The 13190-nt window shown below is 42.3% G+C and overlaps 2 protein-coding genes across 5 annotated transcripts in view; one reads left to right on the forward strand and one right to left on the reverse strand.

The window, feature by feature from the left end:
* Nucleotides 1–4196, forward strand: part of LOC115476916 (major facilitator superfamily domain-containing protein 1-like) — a 55058-nt gene extending 50862 nt beyond the window's left edge. Inside the window, exons 13-14 of one of the 2 annotated variants that reach the window (XM_030213494.1) lie at nt 2495–2605; nt 4182–4196. In XM_030213494.1, the coding sequence (XP_030069354.1) occupies nt 2495–2602 (108 nt within the window). In that variant the 3' untranslated portion in view covers nt 2603–2605; nt 4182–4196. Of the gene's footprint in view, nt 1–2494; nt 2606–4075; nt 4138–4181 lie in introns of those variants that run through there. The other variant, XM_030213493.1, reaches the window with a different exon arrangement.
* A 767-nt stretch (nt 4197–4963) lies between these two features.
* Nucleotides 4964–13190, reverse strand: part of JPT2 (Jupiter microtubule associated homolog 2) — a 28553-nt gene continuing 20326 nt past the window's right edge. For all 3 annotated transcript variants that reach the window (XM_030213496.1, XM_030213495.1, XM_030213497.1), the window contains exon 5: nt 4964–9077. In XM_030213496.1, the coding sequence (XP_030069356.1) occupies nt 8893–9077 (185 nt within the window). In that variant the 3' untranslated portion in view covers nt 4964–8892. The remainder of the gene's footprint in view (nt 9078–13190) is intronic.

Below are 13190 nucleotides of genomic sequence, written 5' to 3' on the forward strand. Positions count from 1 at the left end.
AGCACAGGATTGATCCAGGCCTGGCTGTACCCTAATGTATGCTGGGACTTGTTAAGTTCTGATTCCCCCCTTGCATTCCCTGTCCTGCATGCAATGGGGTAAAGCCAGGACCAGATCAGCCCTGTCCTGTGAATCTGGATCCAGCTGACAGCCTTAGACTAGTTATAGCCAGGGTGCTCCCTGCTCTAGCCTCACTCACAAGTCTATGCGATGGAGAAAACCAGGACAGGATCAACCTGCCGAAGAAAATCTGACACATTAGCTTATTTTAGAAAATAGTTAATGTACATACCAGCTGTAACCAACAGGAATCTATGTAGTACACTATTACTATAGCATCCTAGGTCTTTCTCAGTAGTGCAGGTTCTGGAGTCTTATTCCTCCCCATTGAGGTGCAGTACTATGCAAATTAGGAGCCAACTCGTGTGCTCCTGGGGGTAGAGGGGCATGAAATCGGGGTGCTGTTGCAAGGACAAAGCTGTGCACATCTCCCAGTCCACACATAGGAGCAGCAGTGTTAGGGAATGGAGGGAATGGCTTGCTCCAGCACAGGCTATAAATAGGCACAGTCTAGTGCATGTCATTGCCCTTGTTTCCTGGCAGGAAGTGTCCTAATGGAAGCTGTCTTTTGGTTGGTAGCCCTGGAGAGCTGATTGTTAGCCACCGGTGTCATAACTTATTCTTCACTATGTTACACTTCCTAAACAGTAGGCATGTGCAAATGACTAATTAAAATTCCAAAGGACTCGCTCAAAAAGATGATTCTGTAATACCTATGTAGGGTTGTGAGTTGCTGCCCTACACTATATTGATTGTACAGCAGGGATATGGTGACAAACCAATTTAGTTATCAGAATATCCTTCTTAGGACAAGGGCATAGTGTGGCTGAGTAACGGATCCTGAAAAAATGTGAGCTAAAGCGTACTTATATTTCCATGAAATGGGTCTGAGAAACAGATTTCAAAATATTTTGAATACTGTAAAATTGTAGCATGTGTGTTTTCCCCTCCTAAGGGCATTTGCACCCTTGTTCTATTTATATATGAAGCATGTAGCTAGTCAGATTACTGAATCACCAGGCTATTTTAAACTCTCTCTCTGTGTAACAGACTACAAACTTACCATTAAACGAATGTATTCCACCAGCCATTTTGTTTCTGGAGAAAAGCATAAGGCATAGGCTATAGCTTTTAAAGGATCAGCAAAAAAAAAAAAAAAAAAAACACCAAAAAGGCACAAAACTGCTTACTGAATAATACCAACAAACGAAAAAGCAGAGAGGGTGAAGAGATTTGTTGGAACAATACCTGACGTGGCCATGTTTAAACAAAAAAAGCAGAGAGGGTTAAGAGATTTATTGGAACAATACCCGACGTGGCCACGGGTATTGTTCCAATAAATCTCTTAACCCTCTCTGCTTTTTTTGTTTGTTAGTTGCTTTTAAAGGATCTACAACTAATCATTGGGAATTTTTTTTTTCACTGCCTTTCCAAATAATGCTTAAGACAGTCTAAAGGGTTATTAGTAATTCAGGTCCAATAAATCCCCGTTCCAAAGAGCTTACAGTTTAAGAGCCATGAAATAAGTGCATAGCTTAGCAGAAGATCTGTGCATAATTTTCTGCACAGGTATGGCTGTCCTATGCCCAAAGTTGTGTATTGGTGCACAAACTCTATGTGAAATGCTCATGGTAATGAAGGTTTTAACGATTCAACCTGGCTACACACAAGCCAAAGGCTTAATAACTGGTTTTCAAACAGTGTGATCATGGAGTGAAGTGGATTAAAACCTTGCTTTTCTGTGGCTAATGGGAGTGCAGCTCTTGGGCCAGCATGAAATTACCAGCAACCTGTTCTTCTTATTTTAGTGGAAGAACTAGATGAAAGAAAAAAAAAATATATATATATATATTAAATAAAACTAGCAAGCAGTGGGTAAGGAACTGAAGTGATTTGCATCACTGTATGCCAGGTTAAAATGGAGTTGCTATGGCTGTGAACTGATGGTCAATGTGGTTATCTCTGCAAAATATTGATTCTGCTGCTCATAGGTGCTGTATGTCTATTTGCAAAGACAGGAAAGCAATCTTATAGCATGAGAGACAATTTTTGAAAGTAAGTACCTGAGGCAACAAGGCCATAGTGCAGTGGTTCCCAAACCTAGTCCTAAAGGCACCCTAGCCAGTCAGGTTTTCAGGATATCCACATCTAGTAGCGCTATAGAAATGATTAGTAGTAGTAGTAGTAGTAATATTCATGAATGATTTGCATGCAGATCTCTCTCATGAATATTAACTGTGGATATACTGCAAACCTGGCTCTGAGCCCCCCCTGCCTGTCTGATTTTAGTTAATAGGCCATACTTTTGTTTAGGCATAGAAAAACTGCTTTGGTACTCTAATTTTTAGGCTAAAAAATGAGTATTTAGAAAACTGTACTGCTCCATGGAAATATTCTTTTTTTTTTTTAATATACTGAACCTTTGTCTCATCAGGATGGAATACTGAACAAAACCACCAAGCGGTCAAGTACTGTAGAGCCAGCTGCTGCTGCACCTCTCTTGAGTGAGGAAGAGGAGGGAGCTGTGGCATCAATAAACTAAAAGGTGACCAGTCTCCATATTTTGAAACTGCTGCAGAGAGAAAAATTGGACTGGAAATTAATATTTGAGCCTTAGTTCTATAAAGTTGCCATACAAGCACCTTTCTGTACAGGATGTAGCTAATAATGGCACTGCTGTACATGTCTGTGTATATATATGGGATGTGAAGTAGCAGAGCAGCTAGCGTCTGTTGAGACTGAAGCCATGCAGGGCTTACAGTTCACCAAAATCATGTATATGTGGCTTTGGTTGTTAAAATGGAAAGCTTCATTAGAAGATCATGTTTTTGCAACAGTCCAAGGCTAAACCATTTTGTTCAGACAATTGATAAAGCAATTTAATCCTAACTCCTAATTACATCCTGTAAATGTGGGACAAGGATGACCAACACAGAAGATTCACAAATAAGAGAGTGTGGCTATAAATTTGATGTTGGTTTTACAGCAGGCAGCATTTAAGTACAATTTCATATTTATGCAATTAAACAAGTAAAAGCTATTTTAAATGACATCCAAACACATTCGTCCACACTGTGGCTAGTTGTCTTACCTCCTCCTACCCTTTTGAGCTGGAAGGCAGATCTGCTCTCGTCATGGTGAAAACATATAGTTTTAGGCTGCTAGGTGAGTAAGTTGTATGTAAACTATGCTCAATCAGATTGTTCACTGTACAGAGATGTTTGGGGGAGCTGCCTTTTATTCATGGCATCTTTGAAGCAGACTTTAAAGATGCTCTACAATACCAAAATTTAGCAATAGTGAAAAGGAAGCAGGTATTTCACACACAGACTATTTTAGTGACATCATGCCTTATTTTCTGTTAAGCAGTTCCACCCTACAGTGAAAGCTGATAGCTTGCTTTCTTTTTGTAAGCAAAATCTATAAAATGAATTTTAGTACTACGATGCTGTTACAGTTTTGGTTTAACCTAATTAAGTTACAACTACCTCCTTCCGGTTTGCTTATTCTACGTTGATGAATAATACTGGAGACTTGAAACCTAGCTGTTATGCTGTAAAGGTGAGAAGTGTAGAAATAATAAAGCAGGACTATAGTTAAAATAATGCTAGCCATGATTTACAGTATTTTGATGAGGAAATTAGTACAACAGTCTATAATGCATGTCAGAGTCAAAGTATGTCAGTGTTTTTAATTGAATAAAGAACTGATTTCCTACATACGTCGTCTCCAGTTGTCTTTGGAAGAGCCTACCCTTCCTACTCCCTGTTTAATGCAATTTCCTCAGCAGGACAACTGCTCCAAGGCAGCATGCCAACTCCTGTGATGCATAAGTGTTAAAGCCAACATATTACATAGTTATCCACTGTATGGATATGTACATAGATAATGTATACAATTGATATTACACAGGTACAGACAAGCTCTTTTCATGCCTGCTCTAGCAGGACACACATTTAAAGCATTTATTTCTTCTTCTTGTGCAGGTTTTATTTTTGTACCATTTTCTTCACAGGTGCTGTTTAGTGGTTCTTTGGTCAAAGTTTAACTGTCTTCCACATTGCTGCCTCACAACTTAAAAAAAAAAAAAAAAGTCAGACCAGGTGGGCTAAAAACTCAAGGCCCTTAAAGGAAATGGTCCAGAGTACTTGAAGAACAGGATGACCCTCTATATACCGCCAAGGACACTAAGGTCTACTAACCACACCCTTTCCAAAAGACATTACACAATGTGATACCTGCAAGCGAGCCTTCTCCGGGGTAGCCCCCACCCTCCAGAATGCACTTGCCTGAAAGGCTCTGCTTAACAAGACTATACGGCAGTAAGCAGGTGAAAGCTTGGCTCTTCAACCAGGCCTTTAATGGAAGAAGTTCACTCACATATGTAAGGAGAGACATGGGCTGCACATACTGCAGCAGGACAAGTTTATTCACTCCTACCCTTGATGATGTAATATTTAACCATCTCTCTGACCTCATGTGCACCTTTCTTTAAATTAGTCACCTTAGTTTCTAACTCTTCTGATCTACATGTTCCATTTTTGCTTATACCTTTTCCTGTCAATTACAATGGTCTATTACATATTGTGTTGACATTGTAAGTAGTATACTATACCCTACTTTGTATTGAATATTTTTACTGCTGTAATTGCCTATTATTCATGTTTGATTTATTCTTACTGTGCACCCCCTTGAGTGAATTAATTAAAAAGGCAGTAAATAAATGTGTATGACTGGCAGGGAAAGGGAAGTGAAGTGTGTCAATTCATGTTGCTTATGCTAGGCCAGGGTAGCAGAGGTGATGGGTCAAGCTAGGGCGAGAATGACTGCCTCTGTTGGAATCCCAACTATCAGCAAGTATTGCAACAGGTATAAGTAAATTCCCTTCAAACAAGCTTATTTAAAAAAAATAATGTTTATTAAGATGTACACTCAAGTTTTCTTGATTTTATTTTGCTCCTTAGGTAGAAAATGTTCCTGTAATATACAGAGACTTGAAAGGCTCAGGTCCTGAGGTACATGGTCAATACAAAAGATTGGTCTTCTAAGTACAGCAGAAAACAAAGATCATGATCCAAGAAAATTAGAAATATCACAGCACCCAAGATATAATTGCTGGCCAATTTCTGCCTAAACTCCCTCTATAAGGCACAGTATTTGATAACCCAATCAGCAAAGGCAAGCATTCTACCACTACTCTAATATCAAAGGTGGTGATTCTTTTAACAGACAGGCCCACTGAAGCAGCACTCGAGCTGGAAAAGTTGGAAGTGCCTGTTCTTAGACTTAGCATTAGCTACAATTAAAGGCTAGTTAGCACAAGTTTCATAGGGCTTAACTAAATAATGCACTCCAGTTCTGAGCACAGTTTAGAGTAAACATCTCAAAACTGGACTTCAAGTGATTACAATTACATTTAGAATTGCTCACATTCTCCTTCATCTACTTAAATTTTCTATAACATCTCCCAGTCGCTTGCATTTGTAAAAAGCCATATTCAAACAAAACTGAATCCCGCACAGCTGCAAGACAGTAAACATAACCCCACAAAGGAAAATTGCTCATGGAGCATCCTTCCACACAAGATTCTAATGTTGCAGAACAGGGAATGAAGACTACTATCCCACTGCTCATTTGTGGGTAGATACCACCCAAGCAGTAGCTAAAGCACAGGGGAGTCCACTAATTCTTGAACTGCAGACATGGAGGGAGAGCATGTCAAATACTAACTCGGGTTCTTCTCCCAGTACCTGCGAAGCACTTAAAACATATCAGGAAACATCTCTAGCTGCAAAAGAACAGCCATAAAAATCAGAGACCTAGTCCAGGCTAGAAGAGATAATCCCCCTACTTCTGTGATCTTGCAATCTCCTTTTTGCTCTTAGCACACACAAATGTGTAGAACACTGCCAGTTAGGCACCAAATAGCATTAAGTTACATACATAATTCAGGAGTTAACTGCTGCCATTACTTTAGTTACACATGTAACTGCACTTAATTTTTTAACACCTTAGCATGTAACTTCTGTAGCATACAAGTACTAGGGGGAAAGAGCATAGGCAAAACTAGCCCTTAGAGGCTAAGGTTATAGAATACTGGCAGTAGTAAAGCATGAGTGCTCAAACATCAGTTAGACACATAACTAGACTTGCACTAGTATTCTGTAACTAGAATTCTATGTGTAATTGTCATAGAATTTACATTTAGTGCACAACTTTGGTGGTAATTCTCAGAAGGTCATCTCATGTGGGTGCTTAACTGTTTGACTGTCAGAAAGCAAGGTGGGGGGGGGGGGGGGGAGGCAACATTCACATAATTTAAAGAAAGATGTCAGGCAGCAGTACCACACTACTTAACTACACTGGTTGCTGTACTTTGGGCCTCCAAGCAGCTTTATTTTTGCTGAGGCCCCCTCCTACTGGGGAGGCAATCTTAGAATTTACACTACTCAAAACTAAGAAAAGGGCAACAGGAAGTCAAGAATTTAGGGGCAGATGTACAAAAGTGAGAAACCAATGTAGTATACTTGATCTTAAGTCAGAAAATAGCTACAAGGGTAACTGCTGTGAACTGCCTTCATGAAGAAACAAATTCAGTTAAGCAGCAGCTTACATGAACCAGCGTGAGGTACTTGCTGCCTTTACATGTGTACCCAAGCGCTGCCTCTAGGCCAGAGGTAGGCAGCCATAGTTCAAAGGCTACAACCTAGTCATAAGATTTAATTTGCATACAATGGAAGCAGTACATGCAAATCAATCTTGTGCAAATCATAAACAGAAGTGGGTTGTGACCCTCAGACTATGGTTGCCCACCCTGGCTCTAGGCTCTAACACCTTTTCTATATCTCTTACTTTGCATCCTTCGTCTCAAAAAAAAAAAAAAAAAAATCACACTAGCCCCACAGCACTGTAACTTATTCAGGATAGTTTTCAAAAGGGAAATATACCTAGGTGGGGACGATGCTTTCAGAAACTCTTAGGAGCAGTATCTATAACAGATTTAAAGAATGTTAAATTCCTTTTTCTAATAGAAATAAAATAAAAGAAGGTATCTTTTTTATTGGATTAACTTAATACACATTTTTGATTAGCATTTGACAGCAATACCATCTTTTGCTTGTTTCTGAAGGTTTTGCTTTTGAAAGCTAATAAAAAAATGTATTTAGTCAAATAAAAAAAAGGTGTCTTTGTTTTATTTCTAATTTAGTCCACTTTTAAAAGTTAACACAGCTACCTCACCACATTGCTCAACATTCTAAAACAAAATGTAACAAAGTTACACATGCTACCCAGATGCCCTTCACCTTTCTAGCCGTGTCTTGTTCTGCCCTCTACCTCTCAAATGCCTCAACTTTAGCCTGTGGAGAAAGAGGGCCAAGTGTGGCTTTGACCAGGAGGGGCTGCAGTTTAAACTTCCATCCCCAGGCTTAAGCATACTACTGCCCACAGTGAGTCACAGCCACTCCTCCCCCTAATCACCCATATGCCAAGGCTGCAGCATAGAGTTCAGCCTAGGCAATGAAGCCTGCCCTGGACCAAGCAATTAAAGATAGTTATGCTGAAGGGTTCAGTTTTTCCACTTCCACTATGATAAACCATTACAATGACTGAAAGATATTGCCACTGAATACAATAGTCTATTATTGCTACAAACTTCCTTTGCTAATAGAAAACAGATATTACAAAAGAGAAAAAGCCCTGAATTTTCATCTTTAGGCACATATTATGGCACCAATGTAAAAAGCTGTGCATTAGAACTGTGCACTGAGCTTCAGTACAGTGTCTTAATGAATGGGCTGAGAAAAAAAAAAAAGTTACCAAATAAAACTAATTGCATGCAAATTTACCAGTGTTAAAAAAGTGTACACTGACAGAAAAACAGCACCCACTGCTGCAACATACCAACATTCTCTGCCTCAGTAAACTTGTTCTTGGCACTGCTGCTAGTTGCAAAATGGCAGTGCTTGAAGTAAGAGAGAGTAGGCAATGCTCCTAACCACCCAACTTAAGGGGTCTGGGAAGGAGGGGGTCCAGGGCCCATTTAGGCCACCAAAGATTTGCCAAGCTGGCTCATCCGAGTTGAAGTGCTATATACTTTCTCTCAGATAACCCTTTGTTTCAGCCCTGACCTAAAGTAAAACTTCAGCACTGAAGTAAAAACCATGCCAAGATTCAGACCTTTAAAACAGAAGCAATTTGATTCAGCTGTTTGTTTGCTCTGTGTTGGCGTTTAGCATAGTGGTTTTACTGCAGATTTTTCCACACTAAATCACAAAAATATACCAGCAGGAGTAAGATGGCATAGGAAAACCAGAAGTAGAACTGCTACATTAAAGTAAGGCCAATGCAATAAGCTGTTCTTTTCTATAGTATAAACAGGCTGAAATGTGACTATTAAGTTAGAAGCCAGACATTTTTACAATGTAACCACATGTTTCAAGAGGCACATGCTGATCTAGTACTGTTTTGCTACTTACATGGAAATTGTGGCTCTGGTTTTACGGAAATCAGACATACATCTCCATATCTACTGGAGTAAAGTCAAGATTAGGTTAGCCTGTTCCCCCCTAGATCTGGAACTATATGCTCACCTTTAAAAACAGAAGCTTTGCTACATTTTTGGCTGAGGACACCTTCACACATACCACTCCTAAGTGTCCTCCATTTTGAAGGCTATGCTGTAAAGCCTGGACTATGTCTTTACAAGGATCTGTGCAAGCTATAAGAAGAAAATGATTAAAGAACAGGTGGTTCATCTACACCCTTGTCCCCCACCACTACCTAAAGGACAGGAAGTGCATGTTTGTGCAGACTCCAAAGAATGAAGAGTTTTCAGTACAAGGTAATATTTGATTTGCCCCCAGGAGGATTGAGGACTCTGTTGTGTGACCGTGGCAGTGGCCCTAATCTAGGCTCATGGTCATCAACTGTGGGGTTAGGCTCTTTGGCTTTGTCCACCTTCCCCACATCTTTCTTCTCTTGTTCAGAGACTTCCTGTAGTCTTATATTCTCCACAGCTGTTCAAACAAACAACAAAAGAGAGACACCATAAGGAACTATATTACCTCTCAAATGGACACCTTGCAGCACCAAAGAATAAATTAGTTTTTACCTGCTAATTTTCTTTCCTTTAGGCTCTCCGAACTACTAGTGATGTCACTTTGTCTACCTGTGTGCAGACCTAGGTTCCTCAGTATTTTTACTGACAAAGCCGAGATGATGGTAATGGAACAGACCACCCCCCCCCCCCCCCCCCAAGTGAACAACAAGGGGAAAGGAACTAAAACAAACATGATCATGTCTTGTCTGAGAATTGATTAGTAAAATGTAGACCAAACCTCATGTGTGTGAATTTGTTTTTTAAATAGACACAGAGATCCTTCCAGAGTCTATGTACCCCTGATGCCCCAGCTGAGGTTGATGAAGACAGAAACAAATAAATTGGAGGGGGTTAAATCAGGAATTGTCTGGAGAGACTAAAGGAAAGAGAAATAGTAGGTAAGAACTACATTTCCCCTCCCTTTGTGTCTGCTCCACACCAGTCCCAATGAGTGGGAAGTACCAGAGCAATATAACTGAGGGCAGGCCAACCCCCAAGCCAGCTCTGTAGCTCCAAAGTCTGCCTTCTTTCGGTTTGGACATCCAAATGGTAATGCTTCATATAAAGGAATGCATAGACCACCACCTTATCACCCAACAAATGCCTGAAATAGGAATTAAGGCACATTCAGCCCACAAAGTACACCGAGCCCTGTGGAATGTGCCTGTAACGCAGAAAGGATACTCTTCCCACTGAGCAAGTACGTAGAGGAAAATTGCCTTGTTGATTCACTGGGCAATTATCACCTTAGAAGTCGCCTCACCCTTTCTCTGGCCTACAACCACCACAAAGAGGCAATCTGACTTGTGAAAAATTGGCTGTCCGCCACAAGTTAGAGAGCTCTCTGCACAGCCAACCAAAACAAGGCTCAATGCTCATCTACGAAACACCGGCAGGGAAATAGCTTAATTCAAATAGAAAGGCAAAACTACCTTAGGTAAGAAGGAAGATACTGGACACAACACACTCCTCATAAGTACATAAGTAATGCCATACTGGGAAAAGACCAAGGGTCCATCGAGCCCAGCATCCTGTCCACGACAGCGGCCAATCCAGGCCAAGGGCACCTGGCAAGCTTCCCAAACGTACAAACATTCTATACATGTTATTCCTGGAATTTTGGATTTTTCCAAGTCCGTTTAGTAGCGGTTTATGGACTTGTCCTTTAGGAAACCGTCCAACCCCTTTTTAAACTCTGCTAAGCTAACCGCCTTCACCACTTTCTCCGGCAACGAATTCCAGAGTTTAATTACACGTTGGGTGAAGAAAAACTTTCTCCGATTTGTTTTAAATTTACTACACTGTAGTTTCATCGCATGCCCCCTAGTCCTAGTATTTTTGGAAAGCGTGAACAGACGCTTCACATCCACCTGTTCCACTCCACTCATTATTTTATATACCTCTATCATGTCTCCCCTCAGCCGTCTCTTCTCCAAGCTGTATAGCCCTAGCCTCCTTAGTCTTTCTTCATAGGGAAGTCGTCCCATCCCCGCTATCATTTTAGTTGCCCTTCGCTGCACCTTTTCCTCAAGAAGCGGAAAAGGATCCCATCAGGATAGGGCCTCCATCTCAGAAGTGAAATACGCCAACATAATGGCTCCCAAAAAGGCCACCTTAAGGGAGAGATCTTTCAAGGTAGCCAAGCTAAGGGGCTCAAAGGGCACCTTAACCAAGCCGATAACATGAAGTTCAAATCCCAAAAGGAGGGGATGACTAGGCAAAATGATGGCAAGTGCTTGACCTCTTCCATGAAGTGTGCCAGTTGCATGGAGCACCCCTGAATCAGACTACAGAATGCTACCACAGCTACTTGCACCTTCAGAAATGAAAGGGACAACCCTTCTGCAGAACTGCAAGATGTCCACAATAGAGGAATGAAGAGGCGAAAACACCCTTGTCCATACACCAAGCCTCAGTGCGCCAAACCTGTACATATGTCAGGGAGGTGGAACACTTCCTAGAACCCAACAAGGTGGAAATGACTGCCACCCAATAACCCTTCTTGAACAACCATGTCACATCTGGCACAGTGATGGTCCCTTGCAGGGGCAGGAGGCAGCGAGAGACAAAACCAAAGGGGTTCCTCAAACAATGGGATGAGATCACTGTACCACGGGCACCATGGCCAATCTGGGGCCATTAGCATTACCCTACTATGGTGGGCCTTGATCTTTGAATGGTGCACCTGAGCAAGGGCCAAGGCAGAACATGAAAGCAAGGTCATCACTGAGTAAGGGCATCGATTCCTTCTGACACAGGGATTCCTGTGGCTGAAAAACCAGGGTGCGTTGGCATTCCTGACAGTCATCATGATCAACACCCCCCAGTGCTGGACAATGGACTGGAAGGATGCTTCCAACAGGGACCACTCCTCTGGTTCTAGAAGGTTCTTGCCTCCACAGTGAAGAGGCATGTAGCAGGGGTAGCCAAATAGCAACAGACTGTTTTGCCCAGGACATCAACTCTGTCGTCTCCAACACCTGAAAGTGATGTTGTCCCCCACCCCCAGACAGTTGTCATGCGCCATGGCCGTGGTATTGTCCGATAGAAGCCTGACCGCTTAATTTACTAAGAGAAGCTGAAAGGCCATAAATGCCAACCAAATGGCCCTGGTCTCCAGCTGATTGATGGACCACTGTGTCTCCACTGCTGACCAGCAGTGCCCTTGCACCATCTGCCTCTGGCAATATTTTTGTTTATTCCACCCTTGATATACTTGTCTTTCTGTAGATACAAAGTGACTTCATATACTATTTTTTTACAGGTATTTCTCTGTCCCTAATGGGCTCATAATCTAAGGTTATTTGTACCTGGGGCAATGGAGGATTAAATGACTTGCCCAGGGTCACAAGGAGCTGCAGTTGGAAATCGAATTCAGTTCCCCGGCTCAGAAACCTACTTCACTAACTATTAGACTACCCCTCCACTCCCAATGTGCTCTCAACTAGAGAGACTGGCATCTGCTGTCACTAATGTCCACTCCAGGGCGTCCAGGGCCACGCTCCGACAACTTGGAACTGTCTAGTCAGCAAAGCAGACTGTCCTGTACTGACTGTTGTAAGGGGAGGCGACACTGAAGCTCATCTGACAGCAGAGACCAATGGGACAACAAGGAACACTGAAGAGGGTATCCCACAGCACCACATTGATGGTCGCTGCGATCCCAGCACTTGCAAAATATTCCAAACTATCAGGTGACCGAGAGACCAGGTGCCAAACCTGTACCTTCAACAGTCTGTGCGCTGGAAGGAACACCTTGCCTACGTGTAACTGGACCCCCAAATATTCTAGGGTCTGAGTGAGCACAAGTCTGCACTTAGCCATGTTTACAACCCAGCCGAGACATCCCAAAAGACTTGCCACTCGTGTGGTGACCTGCTTGCTCTACTTGAGGGACTCAGTGCGAATCAGCCAGTTATCCAGGTAAGGATGATACAGAATGTCCTCCTTGGAGATTTCTCAAAGCCGTGGCCAGCCCAAAGGGGAGGGTCTTGAATTGATAGTGTGCCTGTAGAATCACAAAGCGCAGAAACTTGCGATGATCCGGAAGGACAGGAATGTACAAATAAGTCTTCAACATGTCCAGGGCAGTGGGAAACTCTCCCTGGCACATGGCCACAACGATCAACCTTGAGGCTTCCATATGAAAAGGGGATGAGCCCTGGTGACACCGCTAAGGTCCAAGATCAGGCAAAAGGATCCCTCCTTTTGGGCACCACAAAATAAACGTAATACCTGCCAAAACCTCTCTCAGCTGGAGGCACCGAACAATGGTGTTTGAACAGTAACCACCTGTCCCAATGACTGCCGCATGCAAGCCGCCTTGCATGTAGAAACCACAAAGAGGTCAGGAAGCATATGAAGAAGCTCCAGCAGGTAACTAAACTTCAGAATGTCCAGGACCCAATGGTCCAATGTAATCTGGGCCCAGCTCCAGGGGAAGTATTGTAAACACACCCCAACTGGGAGGTCCAGAGACTGGGCCCCCCAAAGTTTCACTGGGCAGTTCGGGTGGCCATCAGAAGCTCCT

Source organism: Microcaecilia unicolor, chromosome 8, assembly GCF_901765095.1.
Source record: "Microcaecilia unicolor chromosome 8, aMicUni1.1, whole genome shotgun sequence".
Classification (NCBI taxonomy): Eukaryota; Metazoa; Chordata; class Amphibia; order Gymnophiona; family Siphonopidae; genus Microcaecilia; species Microcaecilia unicolor.